The 17,711-nt window shown below is 49.3% G+C and overlaps 2 protein-coding genes across 16 annotated transcripts; both read left to right on the top strand.

The window, feature by feature from the left end:
- The first annotated feature begins 567 nt into the window (after positions 1–567).
- PIP4K2C (phosphatidylinositol-5-phosphate 4-kinase type 2 gamma) lies at positions 568–11,396 on the top strand. 11 transcript variants are annotated; one of them, XR_012493930.1, is made up of 13 exons: positions 568–862; positions 3,454–3,551; positions 4,208–4,304; positions 4,671–4,814; positions 7,334–7,480; positions 7,672–7,710; positions 8,305–8,418; positions 8,792–9,059; positions 9,227–9,330; positions 9,527–9,618; positions 9,905–10,362; positions 10,521–10,625; positions 11,107–11,396. XR_012493930.1 is itself a non-coding variant. In XM_019742262.2 (11 exons), the coding sequence occupies exons 1-10, from the start codon at positions 689–691 to the stop codon at positions 9,605–9,607; spliced, it is 1,266 nt and encodes a 421-aa protein (XP_019597821.1). In that variant the 5' UTR covers positions 568–688; the 3' UTR covers positions 9,608–9,618; positions 9,905–11,396. The 11 variants fall into 11 exon arrangements, 4 of the variants coding, with proteins under 4 accessions (XP_019597821.1, XP_019597820.1, XP_019597823.1 ...); XR_012493929.1 differs by having other exon boundaries at positions 9,905–10,436; XR_012493928.1 differs by having other exon boundaries at positions 569–862; positions 9,527–10,362.
- Positions 11,397–12,387: 991 nt separating this feature from the next.
- DTX3 (deltex E3 ubiquitin ligase 3) lies at positions 12,388–17,702 on the top strand. Of its 5 annotated transcripts, none has more exons than XM_074325490.1 (6): positions 12,388–12,807; positions 13,879–13,994; positions 14,085–14,149; positions 14,353–14,427; positions 14,802–15,531; positions 16,455–17,702. In XM_074325490.1, exons 4-6 carry the CDS (start codon positions 14,399–14,401, stop codon positions 16,842–16,844), a joined length of 1,149 nt encoding a protein of 382 aa, XP_074181591.1. In that variant the 5' UTR covers positions 12,388–12,807; positions 13,879–13,994; positions 14,085–14,149; positions 14,353–14,398; the 3' UTR covers positions 16,845–17,702. The 5 variants fall into 5 exon arrangements, with proteins under 5 accessions (XP_074181591.1, XP_074181590.1, XP_074181592.1 ...); XM_019742269.2 differs by lacking the exon at positions 13,879–13,994 and having other exon boundaries at positions 12,410–12,807; positions 16,455–16,672; positions 17,016–17,702; XM_074325492.1 differs by lacking the exon at positions 13,879–13,994 and having other exon boundaries at positions 12,415–12,807; positions 14,783–15,531; positions 16,455–16,672; positions 17,016–17,702.
- Positions 17,703–17,711: the final 9 nt, after the last annotated feature.

The following is a 17,711-nucleotide window of genomic DNA, read 5'->3' as shown; positions in this document are numbered from 1 at the left end:
ACCTTAGCCAGAAACCTGGGAATCATTCTCAGTGTCTCCCTTTCCCTCAAACCCTACTAAAAATCACTAAGAATATTCCAAACCTACACCAAACTATACCTTTAGATGCCATCCCCTTCTTTCCATTCCAACAGCCACTGTTTTAGTTCATTATCTCGCGCCTAGAGTTTTGCAGTACTCCAATCACCCTCCAGAATGATGCAGAATGGTCCTTCTAAAAGCACATTCAATGCATTAAAGGGTTCCCCAGCTAAGGGTTCTCCTACGTGGTTAAAAAAATGCTTTGGGGTTAGCCTCAGGCGGGCGGTTACTCTTAGAAACTGGGCAAAACCAGCAGGCGGCGACTTTGCAGCAAAGAACACCTCGACCGAATAGGGAAGCAGGCCAGCCGAGGCCACATCCCCACGGCCTCGGCGGCCTGCCAGGGCCTCGCGGACTGCGTCCAACCTTCAGTGGACACGGCTTCCGCGCGCCCACCCGTGTGCCAGGTGAGCCCACCCGCCGCACAAGCACTGGGGCCAGCGGGCGCCAAGGGGCGGAGCCAGCCCCGCCCCGCCCCACCCCAGTCGCGCGCCTGCGGGCCAGCCTCCGGTCACGTGACGGCGGCGCAGGTGAGCACCGCTTCCGGGGTCGGGAGCCCGGATAGCTGCCGGCTCCAGCTTTCACTCAGCAGGGTACGCGAGAGGCCATGGCGTCCTCCTCTGCCCCGCCGGCCACCGTACCAGCGACGACAGCGGCCCCCGGTCCGGGTTTCGGCTTCGCCTCCAAAACCAAGAAAAAGCATTTCGTGCAGCAGAAGGTGAAGGTGTTCCGGGCGGCTGACCCGCTGGTGGGCGTGTTCCTGTGGGGCGTAGCCCACTCGGTGAGACCCAGCCCTGCTCCCCGGTAACTTTGTCCGAATCCCTCAGCTCCTGCGCCTCCGGGCGTCCCTGTTTCCAGGCTCCTGTCTCTGGTGCCCCTCGCGCTGCCACTTTTCACCTGGGCTGTCCTGTTCCCTGCTCACCAACCCCCAGATGTTCTTCCAAGTGGCTTCTTGCGCTAGACTTTTTTCCTTAACCGTAGACTTTTGTCTCCCTCTCCGTCCTTTACTTCTCCACCCTAGTTCCGCCTTCCCTGCCTGAAATCCAGCTCCCTGCCTCCTTCCTGCCAGGTCCAACCTCAGCCCCGGGCTACGGAGACCGGCCGGGGCCCGGCTTCTGCTGGAAGGACATTAGGGGGAGTGGCTTTTCAGAGGTGGTGGTGGTGAGGCCTCCGTTAAGAGAGTGTATATGTGGAAGGGGAGCAGGAAGGGGAGCTGGGTAAAGGGATCGTTCACTTTCCTTTCCACCTTGCTTTCCAGCCGCTGTCCCTGACTTTGGAACCTTGCCTTTGGGGGAAGCTCCAGGTTCCCTGGCCCTTCTAATCCTGCTTGTCCCTTCTTTTCCCTTCAGGTACAGCATTTTAGAGCAGCTACCCCACCCGAACCTAGTGGTTGCACTCACTCAGCCTTTGGTCTTAACTGCGTCCCTATTGTTGGCTGGAGTGATGCTGTTTGGTGTAAATGGGGGTTACCTTTGACGGAAGAGGTGGCTGCGGAGCTCTGGTCCTCGGGACACTGGTGGTGAACTTTAGAAGCAGGAAACTCCTGTAGAGGGTGTGGCCTGGAAATCCAGGGGAAGCCAAAGAGGCCGGTGCATCTCCTTTCCTGAGGATACCTCAGGTGAAGGAAACACAGCCATTGCCTCCTTCTCTAAGGTCTGGAGTGGGAAGGATGCAGTGACCTTGAATGTGACAGGCAATGTTGTATAAATCAACTTCTTTGAGTTGTTACAGTTATGGAAAGGTTGTGGAGGTGGAAGGGGGTGAGGAAGAATACAGTTTCTGTTACATTAATTTGTGGTTTAAAATGTTGTTTGGGGTCTGTCAGCTCTCGTTTGCTTTTGTGACTCTGGACTGCTTCCAGCTCCCGGGGTGGTCATGTCTCATCAGCGAGTACCCAGTCTACGGCACTCGGTATGAGTAAGGCTGGTGGAGGCAGGGCTGCCTCTTACATGTACCTTCCAGGTGACTCATCTGTCCCTTTGAGTAACTTAACAAAGAGGGTTTTCCTTTAGTAAGAATTGGGAGAATTACACATAAGACCTGCCTCAGCTTCCCTAGGTATATATGCTTTAGCTTCAACACCCCACCTTCCAGCCAACACACATTTACTTCAGGTTTCTGGAATGGAGAAATTCCTTGAACATATGTCTTGGTGATGATTCAGCCTGCTTAACAGCAAGTGGCGAAAAGATGGGGCATGAAGAACTATAGATGAATTTTAGGCTGGGATTCTCAAGTGGCTTTTTTTTTTTTTTTTCTGGAGGAGTATGCTCTGTCCTCCTTTTCTGCTGAGAATGCGAGGAGCTGGGATTCACTGCAGTATATAGGATTATTCTGGGATTCACTGCAGTATATAGGACTGTACTTCATAACCTCTGTTGAATGATCAAGTAAGGATAGGCAAGGCATCCATTTATTAAGTTCATAAACACTTCAGGACCGCTATGTGCCAAATATTTTGCTAGCTAGACATCTGAGAGATGCAGGCATCTAGAACTGGTCTTGCCCTGTAAAAGCTCACAATCTAGATGGAGAACTTATGTAAACTAGCGATTAGTCATATGATAAGTACACTGTTAAAGGTGGGCAAAAGATTCTGTGGCAACACTGGAGAGAAAGCTCATTTCCTTGAGATTTCTTAGTAGAGGAACTCCCTTTCCACCCTGAATTAGCAGACTGTTGATTCTGGGGGCTGAGAAGAACATGCGATGCTTGTATCCTTTGGGCTGTGGGTTGGCTTGACATTAGTGAACAGACACCTAATAAGCTCATATCCTCTGCTTGCCTGTGTTCTCTCTGAAATCAGCTGCTCTTCTCTTACTTTATACATAGGCAGGTGGGGACCTACTACAGAGAACTGAGTCAGAGTGGTCTGGAAGCACTGGTCCTGTTTGTAAGGAGATGCCTCCCGCAGGATATGGACACTTCTTTCTTAGTGCTCTTGACCCCTTAGAGTCCCATTAACTCTCTTGTGTACTTTGAAAATGCCTTTTGTTTTGTTTTTAATGGAGCATGGAACTATTTGTCTTGAGTGTCTTGAGTCTGCTGGGGGTATTTTTTTTCTTCTGGAATTTCTCACAGCTTTAAAAATAGTCCTGAGTTGCTTACAGGGTTTGCCTGATATAAAATGACTGTTGTGAGCATGAAGTTCCATGGGGGCGGGTACGTGAGGGGCTGTGTGTGAGGGTTGCTTACTGCTGGGCAGCAGAAGAGGTCAGACATATTCTCTCACCTCTGTCAAGCGAATGCATACCAGTGTTTTTAAAGGAATGAGGTCTGAGTTGCCCTTTTCTGACTCTTAACCAGACACAGTATATGAGTAGCTCTCCACACCCCTCTTCACTGCCTCCCTATTTTGTTTTGGTTTATCAGATCAATGAGCTCAGCCAGGTGCCTCCCCCTGTGATGCTGCTGCCAGATGACTTTAAGGCCAGCTCCAAGATCAAGGTGAACAATCACCTTTTCCACAGGTATGTGGGGATTCCTGGCCTTCTCATGTCAACCTTCCTCGAAAAGAGTAAATAATTTAAGAGTTAAGATTTGATGAGTTGAAGATTTTAGATTTAGAAGGCAACTTACATGTTGTATTGTCTAACCTCCTTCCCAGGGCAGAAATTCAGTATTTACAAAGAAGCCATTAAAATAATTTTCAGTGTTCCCACACCCGTATGCGTATGAACTAGTTTATCTCTCCTCTTGCCTAGCAACTCCATAGAGTAAATACCATTACTTTCTGGTAGGGAGTCCCTGAAAAAAATGCCTGAGTCCTCTAAGCCCTCCTAGTATCAGAAGATGCCATTCAAAGCAGTGGCACCTATTGTGAATTTTAGGATGTTTGTAACTTGCTTGAAATTTGGGAAATGCTGCTGTGAGGGTGGACAGTAGATCTTAGTTCTACTTAAGACACTTAACTAGGCCTATGATTTAAGCAGGTCACTCAGGTACCCTGAGCCACAGCCTCCCCTTCTATAAAATGGGAATAATGCACCTTTAAAGTACCTCACAGGGTTTTATGAGACTCAAATAAGGTAATATGCGTGAAGGTGCTTTATAAACTGTCAAGCCCTATATAAATGTAAGGTAATATTGTTACTTTGTTTTCTTACCTTCAAAACCCCTATTTCAGGGAAAATCTGCCCAGTCATTTCAAGTTCAAGGAGTATTGTCCCCAGGTCTTCAGGAACCTCCGTGATCGATTTGGCATTGATGACCAGGATTACTTGGTGAGAGTCTATTATTGGCTAAGGGTAGTCCTTTCTCCCTAACAACTGGGGAATCCCTGTGACAGTCATATTTTGGAGAAATGAGAGCCTTGGCAAGGATGATTCTTTGTGTTTTTGTTGTCACAGGAATCTTCAACAATCTGGTGAAAGCTATAAACCCTTGTCCTTGGGGAAAAAATGTATATATGTTTAAAATTTTGCTCTACTTTGAGTCCATATGTGGACACCATATTAAGAACCCCTGCCCAATCTCTTACGCCAAGGTTTTATCCACTTTCAGACATGTTCAGTTGACCATCATCCTATGACTTGCATCTCCATATAAAGGAGGGAGGAAAAGAGCCTTTGGCCTATTTGTGTCCCCAGGTGTCCCTTACCCGAAGTCCCCCAAGTGAAAGTGAAGGCAGTGATGGTCGCTTCCTTATCTCCTATGATCGGACTCTGGTCATCAAAGAAGTATCCAGTGAGGACATCGCTGACATGCATAGCAACCTCTCCAACTACCACCAGGTCAGGCCTCTCTCCAGCCTTTTTCTTTCCATCCTTTTCCTACTCATAGCTCAGCTGCCAGAACACATAGGGAGGCTTCCTATTCCTTTTCCTCCCTACAACCCAGTTTTCTCCCCAGGAAGCACTTGACATCATGTTTTTGAAAAACTAGAAATTCCAACAAAAGAGCCTCTGCATACCGAATTGTGTTTGACTACATAGAAGAATTTCGATGTGATCCTTCTCATTTGATACTTAACAATCTAAAACCAGTCTGGATTGATACATAAAGGGCACACGTGTAACAAAGTATAGACAAAGTCAGAATTAGTGAAGTGTCAACACCAAATATACTACTATCAGGAATAAATGCAATTTGGGGAGAAAACCAGGATAAGTGCACAATTGGGATAAATTGAAGGGTAGAAACCATGATCATATCCAGCTCTAAATTGGTTTAGGGAAGCTATTCTGTCTGATTAGATTAACCTGGTACATGGAGTTTCTGGAATATTTTGGTGATAAAAATACTGCCTGAATGTCTTTCTACTGATGAAAAATCTCACTTAAATCAATGAGCAAGGAATAAATGAAAGACCATCTTTGGTTTATCCAATAAATATTGAATGTCTATTATTAGTAGGCCCTATGTTAGGCTGTGGAGAAAGAAATGAATGAAATGGTCGTGGCCCTTGAGGATCTATCTCTTGATTTAATGGCAGAGTCCAGTAAGCTTGCCTTAGCACACGGCAAGATGTGTGCAATAGTAGAGGTAGGTACAGAATGCTCTGGGGGTGCAGAGGAAGAGCATCCCAACTCACTAAGGGGAGAAGGTACACTTGGGAGGCTCAAAGAGAGTTTTTTAGAGGGAGTGTCACAGGAGTTGATTCGTGAAAAGCTGGAAGGAACTAGCCATTGGGCAATGTGGAAGAGAGCATTCTAGGCAAAGAAAAGGAGCACTTGTAAAGGCACAGAAGCATAAGAGAACTTGGTGTTAGGGAACTGCGAGAAATTGAGTGTGACTGGGGTATGGTATTGCAGAAAAATAGTTAGGCAGGTGCCAGATGGTGAAGGGTTTTATAAGCAACACAAAGAGTTTGGACTTTATCCTGAGGATGGTTTGCAGGGGAGTGATATGCATGTTATTTAGAAATATCCCTGTGACAGCACTTTAGAGAATGGACTGGAGGGTGGGGGGATATTGGGAGTGGAGATACAGTTAGAAGGTACTTGTAATAGCCTAGGTGAGAAATGAATGACAGAGCCTGGAGGAGCAGTGGCAATGGCGTTGGAAAGGAAAACTTAGGGGAGAATTGTGGGCATTAAGGCAAACACACCTCCAGGTAGGGATACTGGGGCCCCATTCACCAACAGTTGGGAAGCAGAAAAAGAAACAGGTTTTTGGAGGAAGACAGTTCTGGTTTAGACACTTTGAGTTTGGGGTTTCTGCAGTTCATACAGATACCAATGTCCAGTAAATGGTTGGGGAATGGAGTTCAGGAAAGATGATTAGAGTAAAAGTGTAGATTTGAGAGTTATAGGTGAAGAGGTGGTAATTAAAGTCACAAGTATAGATAAGCTTATTGAAGGGAAGTGTGGAGTAAAATGAAAGGAAGTATTGTGCAAAGAATGGTTGAGGATAGACTCTTAAGGAGCAGCTGGAGAAAAGAGCCCCTAAAGAAGACTAAGAGTCAATGGACACTTTTAATTATTTATGCCATACTTCATTCCATACAGGATTGGAGGACAGAGAGGAGGGGAATCAGAAGAGTGGTTTAATGGGAGCTGAGGGGGAAGAGAGTTTTAAGGAGAGACTGGTCAGTAGTATCATGTGCTCAGTAGATATATTACAATGACTAGATACTCATTGGATTTGGCAACTGAGGGATTTGGGGGAGGGAAGAGTAGAGAGATTTCAGAGGAGAAATGAGGGTCTAAGTCTTATTTCACTGGTTTGAGGTGTGAATAAGACAGGAAGTGGATTAATTGCTGACTACTTTTCTGAGAAGGTTGGCTATGAAGAGAAGTAGGCAGCAGTATTGAAGGAGAGAGAGATGGAAACATTGAAAGAGGAATAATTATGTAAGAATCCAAATTATAGGCCATCATGCAAACATTTTTACTACGGGAATCTGGCCCACCAAGAAACATTGATCTAGATAAAATCGGTTAGTTGATTTGATAAACATATGTAATTTCTAATCCTGGTTCTGTGACCATCTGCATATAAAGAGGGTCTAAAATAAGGATAATAACACCTACATTCCCCGTCTCAAAGAATGATAGCTATGAAATGAGAGAAGGCACTTTAAAATTGAGCCAGTATGCAAATGAATTAAGCAGAGGAGATGAGGATTCGGAAACTGCGGGCAAAACCAAGGGCGTCTTCAGAAAGCGCCCACCACTTTTGACCTTCTTGTAGCCTCTCTACTTGAAGCTTTCTGCCCACTGGGGAATGGTAGTGTTTGAATGCCCACCCGTGGGCTGTTTGTGTATCTGCTGCTCAGCCTCCCCCTATTCTTTCCTCCCTTCCACCCCAGTACATTGTGAAGTGCCATGGCAACACTCTGCTGCCCCAGTTCCTGGGGATGTACCGCGTCAGCGTGGACAATGAGGACAGCTACATGCTTGTGATGCGCAACATGTTTAGCCACCGTCTTCCTGTGCACAGGAAGTATGACCTCAAGGTAAGGAGAGGAGAGCTAGGGCGGAGGGGGAGGCTCCTGATAGCCTGAGCGTGGGAAGGACCCGGGAAGGCACTGGATGATTCCTTTTAAAGGAAAGAAGGCTATGGGTTTGAGTACTTGTCTTAGGGGCTGGATGTTGACTGTTCTTTAAGCCACTTCTGTTGACTTGATCTTTGGGTCTCTTTCCACAGGGCTCCCTAGTGTCCCGGGAAGCCACCGATAAGGAAAAGGTGATACTAATTTTAGGGTGAGGGATAGGGGAGGGATGAAGATGAAAGGGATCTTCTTAGGATAAAGAGGCAGGTATTACCAGCTATTTATTCTTATCTTAAACCCCTGACTAGGAGAGAGATGTAAACATGTACCAATCCAGGGATTGTGTGGAAGGGGCAGTGGGAACAGCTGCTTTGTAACTGGCGTGGGTTATTATTCCATTTGGAAGGTTTGGGGATGGGTGAGAGTGTCAGACTTAAAGAGCACAATGCTTACCTTCCGCCTCCCACTTTGGGCTCTCCTAGTCAAGCAGCTACTTTTGCTTAAGAAGAAAGAAAAGTCAGCATCAAGGGCCTTGATGAAAACCATAAGCAGAAAGTAGTGAGCTGTGATTTGGGGTACATCTACAGTGACTGAATCTGGGGAAGCCACTGGAAGTGAGAGCAAACTCTGGGCCAGCATCCCGGTGTGGAGTCAGATGAGAGAGGGGCTATAGGATCTCTCTCTCCTAGAGCCCACTGAGTTCCAGATAGAGCCCTAGAGAGAGCAGGGCTCTCTGAGGCCTTGAGGGAAGGGATAGATTCCCAAGACGTCCCTTTACCTATTCTCAGGTTAAAGAATTGCCCACTCTTAAGGATATGGACTTTCTCAACAAGAACCAGAAAGTTTATATTGGTGAAGAAGAGAAGAAAGTATTTCTAGAGAAGCTAAAGCGAGATGTGGAGGTGATGATTGGGGTGCTCTGGGAAATGGCTTTGTTTCCTTTTTTGCTTCCCTGGGGGCAGTTGTCTCTCCATTCACGATATGAGGGAACTCCTCCCCTTTATTCTTTGGGTTCTCTGCATGTCGGGGAGTTGAGTATGAGACATGGAAAATCCCTAGAGGTAACCCATGGAGGAGGTGGCTGGAATGAGCTAAAAGAATAATCTTAGACACCAGGACGTTTCGGTACTAAAGGACAATGGTATACTCCCAACCCTCAATTTTTATACATCCTTTCTCCAGGAGGGCTCCAGAAATTCAGGGGTGGAGGTATAAGGGTGGTACCTGGGAGTGGGGTGGGAGATCTGGGGTGTCTGATTTATCGGTGGGTCTCAGTTCCTCGTGCAGCTGAAGATCATGGACTACAGCCTTCTGCTGGGCATCCATGACATCATGCGGGGCTCTGAAACCGAGGAGGAAGGGCCAGTGCGGGAAGAGGAGTCAGAGGGGGATGGGGACTGTGGCCTGACTGGACCTCCAGCTCTGGTGGGCTCCTATGGCACCTCCCCCGAGGGTATCGGTGGCTACATCCATTCCCATCGGCCCCTGGGACCTGGAGAGTTTGAATCCTTCATTGATGTCTATGCTATCCGGAGTGCTGAGGGTGAGAGAGATCCTGGAAATTTTGACGTGGGGACGGTGGTCCTTGGGGGATGGAGACCAGGGTGGTGGGTGGAGAGTCCAGTTAGCTTTTCAGAACAGATCTGACTGGTTCCTGGGGAGAGGGAATTGGGACTGTACTTGTTCTTCATTGCTGGTTACTCTCCCCAGGGGCCCCTCAGAAGGAGGTGTATTTCATGGGCCTCATTGACATCCTGACACAGTATGATGCCAAGAAGAAAGCAGCTCATGCAGCCAAAACTGTCAAGCATGGGGTGAGGGTTCCCCAGGGCCTTTCCTTTCCTGTCTTGAGTTCACTGTTCTTTGGGAAGAGAACCTCTTGTGCTAGAGCAGTGGGGTGGCCAAAGGATGAAGGGTTGGGTATAGAAATGATGTGGGATGGAATGGAGTATGGGAAATGGGAAAGAGTGATGGGGTGACCTGACACCATGTTCCAAATCTCTCTCACAGGCTGGGGCAGAGATATCTACTGTCCATCCTGAGCAGTATGCTAAGCGGTTCCTGGATTTTATTACCAACATCTTTGCCTAAGAGACTCCATGGTGACTGCTGCTTTATGTTCAAGGTGGTGGGGTTCTTCAGAGAGGCTTGGGGGAATTGTGGATATTCTGGCCACTACTTCTTCTCTTCCTCTTTGCTAAATTCAGGCTACAGGCTCTGTTGAGTAGGCTCTTTGTGGCCCTCAGAAATACATCCTTTCTACACTTTGTCCAGTTTTCCTCCCTCTCTCCCTCTCCTCCAAGAAGTCTGCTTGCTTCATTAGAGTGTAATTGTTGACTCTCAAGTGCCTTGATCTTTGTAAAATGTCCCGTTGTTTCTGTAACATAGGAGGAGCTGGGGGAAGGGGGTTGTTTGCTGTCTTCAGGACCTGATTGGACAGATGGACCTGGCTCAAGCAACTACTCTGGATGCACTTTGCTGTGTGGGATGAACTAAGTGTCTGAATTTTGCTGATAACTTTATAGAACTCATTATGGAATGCTTCCTTCTGGTAGGCCCTGGGGTGGAAGACTTTCATGATACTACAGATGTGGGTGCAGGAATGCACACATATGATGGGATATGGCCAGTTTTACACACACAAGTTGGGTGGAGAGTGGTCAGCAGGCTGGCACCTCATGCAGGTGGGACCTAAGAGGACTCTTGTGATTATGCAGGGAACTGGAGAAGGTCTCTGTCAAGGATTGACTACTCTCCAATCTCTTCCCTTACCCCACTTCCACCACCACCCCTGTACTTGTGGGTGCAGGAGCCCAGAGATGGATGGCCAAAGTGTTCAAGCCTAGGTGAAAGTGTTTGACTTTTGCTGCTCTTCCCCAGGATCGTACACCCCTCCTGGCACTGGAACCCTTCGGTGGGGGTATGGCCAGTTCTGGAGGCTGGGATGATGGGCCAGGGGTATAAGGTAGATTCCGCATGTTAAATTTCCCTTCTTCATGTCTAGCCATCCATGAAGTTTTATTCCCAGGAGAAGGGAATATCGCTACCTGGGTCAACCCCGGCCATTTTAAGAGGATGGAGGTCTCAATTATGGGAACCTTCTCTGGAGGTGTGTGCCTAGCATACTTCCTTCCCCCACCCACTCTCAAACCTTTTTCCCAGTTGGATTTGTTATTCTGTTCTCTTCTGTCCCGTCTTATACTGCTACTGTGTTTCCCAGGGGACAGATGGCCTTCTTTGTCATCTTCACTCTCCACCCCCAGAGAGGAGTCAGAGCCATAACTCAATCACCCTGCCCCCTCCAAAGATAGTTGAGTTGATGCATGATATTCTCAGAATGTAGAGGACCATCATGAGCCCAGATAGCGTTCTCCCCTCCCGCCAATGCCTTTGGGGCTAAGGCTGCCATTTCTGCTATCCTCCATACCCCTTGAGGCTCCTACATTTTTTTCTTAAACACAAAGATGGGCACCAGCAACTGGCCTGTGGGGATGCAAAGATTCTTTTCTCTGTATCTGGCTGGACTGATCTGTCTCACAAGAAGTCATGAGGTCGTAAAGAATTCTTTCTCCCCTCCATCTTCTCCAAAGAAAGAAGAGTCCCCAGTTAAGGATTGGAGCCCCTGTGATATCCTGTCTGGAGCCTGATGGATCTTTTTCATTCCAACCATCTACCTTTCCCCTGTTGAATGCAATAAAACTCCATGACACCAGCAACTGTTCTTTAGAAATGTGTTTTCTGACCATGTGGCTGATGTATCATGAGCAGTATGGTCTTCATTTGTTGCTTCTGATTTTCATCTTTTTTTATTAATACAAAAGATCTTGTGTATTTACTCCCATTGCTGTCACTATATAGAAATTAAATTATTGAATCCAAATCCCTTCACAGAAATGCCTCTTTTTTTGTTTGTTTTGTTTGGTTTTCCTTTTCTAAAGAAGCCTGTGCTTAGGGGTACACGGACCAGGTGAAGAATTCTGATCTTTAAGGTATTGGTCCCCTAACTAAGGGTTTGGGTTTCTAGATAGATGGCTGTAAACTTAAAAGTTTGTGAGGATTGTGCATGGGAATGAAAACTTATTCTTCCACTTTGTGGCAGTTCAGCTATAGGGGGGCCAGGGAGAGCTGAAATGATGTGACCTTCCCTTTTCCCCCAGGGTCCTGGGCTTGGTCACATCTCCAACTCTGTAAAGGTGATGGTCTGTCAGCCTAGCAGCTAAAAGAGAAGGAATTCAGTGTTCCCCCAGGCTTCCTGGGAAAGATGTCCCCTGCCTGGAGGGCAGGAAGAGTACAGTAGGGTCCTGGGAAAGTGAAGAAGAAAGTGACCAACCCTCCAGCTCAGAAGGGGAGTGAAGAAAGGGGATGGGTGGCAGAGGTTATTGCCAGTCTGGAAGACCCAATAGGGCTTGGCCAAGGAGGTCTGGACTGGTGGAAAAACCTGGCTTGATGTGGCCCCAGGGAAGTGAGTTGGACTGGGGGCGGAGATTGCTCTGATGTGGGAAGCAGAACTGAGCAGAGTTGTTTTTTTTCTTTGAGAGTTTTTAACTCTATTTGAACCATAGGCTTGACACTACTACCACCCCATATCACTTGAAAAAAAACGTATTCACTTCCCATTCTGCACCAACCTCAGTTTCCCTGTCGTGGAAAGAAAATAATCAGAGAAGCACCAATACCCATCTGGGAGAGGGTTGTGGGGGGTCAATCTAGGAAAAGGCAAGAGATGAGGGAGGGATTGAAACAGTTTAGTCCGGGCGTTTGTTTATTTTTTAGATCCAGCGCTTTTCTTTCCACTATGAGTCCTCATCCCATATTATTCCTCAAAGACCCTGATAGCATAAGGATCACAAAACAATTGACCCCTCCTCCCCATCCACCTAGACCAGCAGTCCTCTCTAGCTAGAAGCTGCCAAGCAGCTGGCTGGGAAAGAAAAAGCGAGAGGGCTCCTCCGGGAGCGGGTAGCGAGAAAGGTTGCGTCTCTTAACGGATTTAACCTCCTACCCTCAGTTCCACGACGCCACTCCTTCCCTCCAAAGACTGGGAGGGCGCCTCCATTTTTGTTTTGGGGCGGAAGGGCAGGGTCTTGTGGATAGAAGGGGTCAAAGGAAACGGTCATTGTCACCTGGGCGGGGGAGGAGGTGCAGTTCTCCTTCCCTTTCCCTCAAAGTCTGCACCCCTTAGACACTACCCCCACCTTCAAGGGGTCTCCCCCCCCTTGTTGCTAAGGCCCAGGCCGACATCCCAGCAACAGCCTCAGTCATGTGACCAGCAATGGCGGCGCTGACGAGAGGTAGGTGAGCCCGGCGCCCCCACACCCACCGCGCGCCCCCCCGGACCCGCTCGCACCCCTCGTGCGCTCTCCCGCTGCCCTTGTGCCCCCTCCTCTGTTTCATTCCTCCGTGCGGGGCTCCGGGGCCCCTTCCACGTTTGGTGGATCTTCTTTTTGTTATCCTCCAGCCCTGGCCTCCATTTGGGGGTTTTGGGGACTGCGATCGCGCCGACATGCACCCATACCCAGTGGTAGGGCTCCGGGGGGCTCCACGAGACGGGGAGACGGGGACTTGGGGAGTTGGTTCCGGGTCGGGTCTTGCAGGAGGTCGTGGGGGGAGGGGTGCAGCAGGCTCAGCGATGCCTCCAGGGACCCTTGCCCTTCCCTGCTGCCCCTGCTGTCGGTCCCTATCTGGAGGGAGGGACTGGCCCCGTGTCCCGCCTGGGTTGCCCCAGAGGAATCTAGAGACCCAGCATAAACTGGCCCCGCCTCCCTTTTCTGTGCCATCAGGACTTGGAGCTAAGGACACCTAGGTCCTGGCTTCCCTCTGATGAGGGGTGGAGGATGTTTCACCTGGATAGACAGTACGAGCTGAGGCTCTAGGGTTCCAGTTTCACGTTCTGCATCTCGAAGTGCATCTGGCCTTGAGGGGGTCTATGATAGAGACAAACGAAGAGCCGCTCCCCTTGGGATCACTCATGGCCCCTCTTTCTATTTGAGCTGCATTTGGAGGTGTTGTAGGTGCTGAACATGGCAAGACTCAGGGGAAACCTTAGACTCCTCCAGCGGAGCCCCACCCCTCCCTAAATGCAGACTAGATTGCTGACCGGCTTGCACTTCGTGTGCTGGGTTTGAAAGGTGACAGTGAGAACTTTGTTATTGCAGGGGCTGCTGCCACTTAGTTTCCATTCCAAACGGACTTCAGCAGAAGGGACTTGTTTGGCTTTCAAGGAAGGCTCCCCAGCAATAGGGGCTGAATTATCTGGGACTGTGGAGCACAGGAAATAGTCTTGTCCATGTGATCTGAGGGAGGTGGCAAGAAAGCCCTTCATCTGTGTGGGCTTTCCCCTCCCTGACTTACCTGTGCTCTAGGATTTCTTGAGAGCCTCAGAGCTGGGGAAGAAAAGAGGAAAGTTAGCGTGTTGAAATTCCTTATTTAACAACTTGGGGAGAGGCTGGGGATGGAATTCTGCAGGAGATAAGGAGAGGTAATGAAAGTTTTTGTTTTGTTTCTGGGCAGACTGGGGAAAATGGTAACATATGTCATCATAACCCTTTACCCTCCCCCCTCCCTCCAGTCCTGGTCAGCTGAGTGTGGAAATAGAAGGATTTCTGCTTCTGTCATCGTCCATGAGCTTTCCAGGTATCTGCCTCCTGAGGGAACCTCAACTTTCACCTTTAAATTGGTTTCCTCCATTCTATGTTCAAGTAATCCTATTCCCACTAATTTACACCCAGGTTCCCATCTCTGCTGGGATTGGGGCATATGTGGGCTGCTGGGTTGGGGCATATGGGAAGAGGGAAAGGGGTTTCTCACTTACCCTCCTTTTCCTATCAACCCACCAGGTCACACCACCTACAAGTAGGGAGCAGGGACAGAGAGAGAGCCTGCATGCCGTTTCTAAGCTCTTCAGGATCAAAGTGAGCAAAAAGGAGGGTCAAAAAGTCTCCCCTCTCTTTTACAGAACCCAATTTTCGCCCAGGGAGAGGGAGGGGCAGATTGTTTCCGTGATCTTGGGAGGAGTGAAAGGAGAACCAAGACTGATGCTTGGCTTAGATGAGAATAATGTTTACAAACTTCCTTACTCTTCTGTGGGTGCTGGGGTTTGAAAGAAGTAGAGATAGAAAAAGAAAAAGAACTTGGGGGAAGAGTTGGAGGTTGGACTTTGAGAAAGTAGAGATAATTTAGGGTTGGAAAAGAACCTGAAGTAGGAGGTACTGATATTTGTCAAATGGGGACCCCCCCCACCCTGAGTCCCTTTCACCCTGGGGGCAGTGTCGTTCGTCCTGTCCAGAATGGCAGCCTGTGGAGGCACCTGCAAGAACAAAGTGACTGTCTCCAAGCCTGTGTGGGACTTCCTGAGCAAGGAGACCCCAGCCCGGCTGGCCCGGCTTCGGGAGGAGCATCGAGTGTCCATCCTCATAGATGGCGAGACTTCTGACATCTATGTTCTCCAGCTTTCCCCACAGGGCCCTCCCCCGGCCCCTCCCAATGGGCTCTACCTGGCCCGGAAGGCTCTCAAGGGGCTGTTAAAAGAGGCAGAGAAAGAGCTGAAGAAAGCTCAGAGGCAGGGGGAGCTTATGGGCTGCCTGGCTTTGGGGAGTGGGGGGGAGCACCCTGAGCTGCACCGCCCAGGCCCACCCCCTCTCCGAGCAGCCCCACTCCTGCCCCCAGGGGCACGGGGTCTCCCCCCCCCTCCTCCTCCCCTGCCCCCTCCTCTTCCTCCCCGCCTTCGGGAGGAGGCAGAAGAGCAGGAGAGCACCTGTCCCATCTGTCTGGGGGAGATCCAGAATGCCAAGACATTGGAGAAGTGTCGGCACTCATTCTGTGAAGGCTGCATCACCCGGGCCCTGCAGGTGAAAAAGGCCTGCCCCATGTGTGGCCGCTTCTATGGGCAGCTGGTGGGCAACCAGCCCCAGAATGGGAGGATGCTGGTCTCTAAGGACGCCACACTCCTACTGCCCAGCTATGAGAAATACGGCACCATCGTCATCCAGTATGTCTTCCCACCCGGTGTACAGGGGGTAAGGAGACTGCGGCCTGCCCTTCCCTTTGGTTTTTACCCCAAGCTCCTTCTCTGACCTAGGAAAGCTGGGGGAGGGGAGTGTGTTTGTTAGATGTGACACAGTCTTGCTGCCTCCCAGAATGCATTCCCACTCAGTGCTCTGGAGCTAGGAGGTCCCCTTGAGGTCCAACTTTTTCATCCCCACGACCTCAAGGCACACATGAAAATCAGGTATGAAAGAAAGGAATTGAGTACTATTTCCTCGATGAACTTGGATACTAGCAACTATTCTTGGCAGAGGTGAATTCTGTGGAGATGGTGGCTCAGGTGCAGGCATGCACAAGCAGGAAGGGATCTAACCCTCCTAACTGGGAGTGTTACTCCATTCCAGATTTATGAGAGAGGAAAACCTCGATGACAGTGGAAGTTTAAAACAGAAGTGTTCAAGAGCCTATAGGTGTCTTCCTGCTTGACAAAGAGTAATTTCCAGTTCTGCTTTTCAGAGGGATGAGGAAGCTCTAAAGAAGAGTAATAGAAAAATGGAACAGGTTAGACAGTGCAAGAAGTATTGGAAGTGTTTTCAGGTGGAGAAGGGAAAGCTGAGAGATAAATTATTCTCAGTCTTCACATTTCTGCTGAGTTTTCTGGAGAGTAAGGACCAGCTACCTTCCATCACTTCTGAGAATCCATTTGTTGCTGAATTGAGACTTAAGGGATTGAGACGGGGAGAAAGAACTATTAACAATAAGGGTTTTGTCCAGAAACAGGCTCCTGCTGCCCAGACCCTAGAGTCTCTCCTTCCCTGAAAGGCTGTCAGCCTGTTCTTGCCCTGTCAGCATTAGCTGGGCGTGCTAATGCTTCCACTGGCATGACCTTCCACTGGCATGGTGGCCTTAAGATGCCCAGCTGCTCATTGCCTACTTTGCTTCCCACTCCTCCCAGGCTGAACACCCAAACCCAGGAGTTCGGTATCCTGGCACCACACGGGTGGCCTACCTCCCGGACTGCCCTGAGGGCAACAAGGTGCTGACCCTGTTCCGCAAGGCGTTTGACCAGCGTCTCACCTTCACTATTGGCACGTCCATGACCACAGGGAGACCGAATGTCATCACCTGGAATGACATCCACCACAAGACCAGCTGCACAGGGGGACCCCAGCTGTGCGACACTCCTTCATTCCCCTTCCCTTGGCTCCGCCCCTTCGATCCATTTCCACTGAGGGAACAACATCAACCCCCTCCTTCTGGGAGCCTCCTAACTGGAGAGGACCACCCCCAAATTATTCAACCGTCTCTTCCATCCCAGTTTTTCCTGTATTCAACCTGGTCCTGATGTGACCAGCTTAACCTATAGAAATAATTGGGCTAAATTATCTTGGGTTTGGATTACTTTAGGGAAGAGGGAGTGGGGCCACAGTGGGGCACCCAGAATGAGAGTGAGCATGGGGGTAATATGAGTAAAGCCAAACAGCTAACCCTGACCCTCATTTCTCTTTTCTCCCAGGTTTGGGTACCCGGACCCCACCTACCTGACCCGAGTGCAAGAGGAGCTGAGAGCCAAGGGTATCACAGATGACTGAAGGACATCCCCTTTGCCAAGGCCCCTGCCATTCTCTTCCACTAGGACCCAACGGAAGCCTCTGTTCTCCTCTCTCCCTCTGCCCCCCCACATCACAGAGTAGGGGACCTGTCTGACTAGGGAAGGAGTCCAGAGAGGGAGGGGGTAATCCCTTCCCATGTCCACCCACAGGCCAAGTGCCTCAGTGCACTGTGAGCCACTCCCTTCTGACAGATGCTGATCTGGAAGGCTCTGCTTCCCTCCTCCCCTTGTACATACTCCCAGTCTTCCTGCCCCCTCCGTTGCCCTTGGCTTTTTCTGGTATGTGCTGTGCTCCAGTGACTAAGCTGAGAAAGGACCTGGGTGGGATGGGGAAGGTCTCTTGAACACACACACCCCCCCCCCCATACTGTTCACTGCTGAACTTCTGTGCAGGGGAGCCATGACGTGTGTTCTTCAGAAGCAGTTCCCCATCTACCTTAACCTTGTCCTTTCCTATGTCTCTGTTTCTGTCAGTCTGTCTTTCTCCCTCTCTTCTCTGCCCCCTATAAGGAGCCTCCTTACCCTGTTCTGGAATCGCCGCCAGACTGTAGCTTTTAATTTAATAAAAATAAAGTAAAATATGCAACTCTCTATGCCACA

This window comes from Rhinolophus sinicus, linkage group LG02 (assembly GCF_036562045.2).
Source record: "Rhinolophus sinicus isolate RSC01 linkage group LG02, ASM3656204v1, whole genome shotgun sequence".
NCBI classification, from domain to species: Eukaryota; Metazoa; Chordata; class Mammalia; order Chiroptera; family Rhinolophidae; genus Rhinolophus; species Rhinolophus sinicus.
This window is presented reverse-complemented; position numbering and strand designations above follow the sequence as displayed.

Excerpts from the sequence above, each read along its gene's own strand:
- PIP4K2C (XM_019742262.2), top strand. The coding sequence starts at position 689 with ATGGCGTCCTCCTCTGCCCCGCCGGCCACCGTACCAGCGACGACAGCG. Across the intron at positions 7,481-7,671 it reads ACAGGAAGTATGACCTCAAG|GGCTCCCTAGTGTCCCGGGA; the intron begins GTAAGGAGAGGA and ends CTCTTTCCACAG. Across the intron at positions 9,331-9,526 it reads CCAAAACTGTCAAGCATGGG|GCTGGGGCAGAGATATCTAC; the intron begins GTGAGGGTTCCC and ends TCTCTCTCACAG.
- DTX3 (XM_074325489.1), top strand. The coding sequence starts at position 14,399 with ATGCCGTTTCTAAGCTCTTCAGGATCAAA. Across the intron at positions 14,428-14,801 it reads CTAAGCTCTTCAGGATCAAA|AATGGCAGCCTGTGGAGGCA; the intron begins GTGAGCAAAAAG and ends CGTCCTGTCCAG. Across the intron at positions 15,532-16,454 it reads TCCCACCCGGTGTACAGGGG|GCTGAACACCCAAACCCAGG; the intron begins GTAAGGAGACTG and ends CACTCCTCCCAG.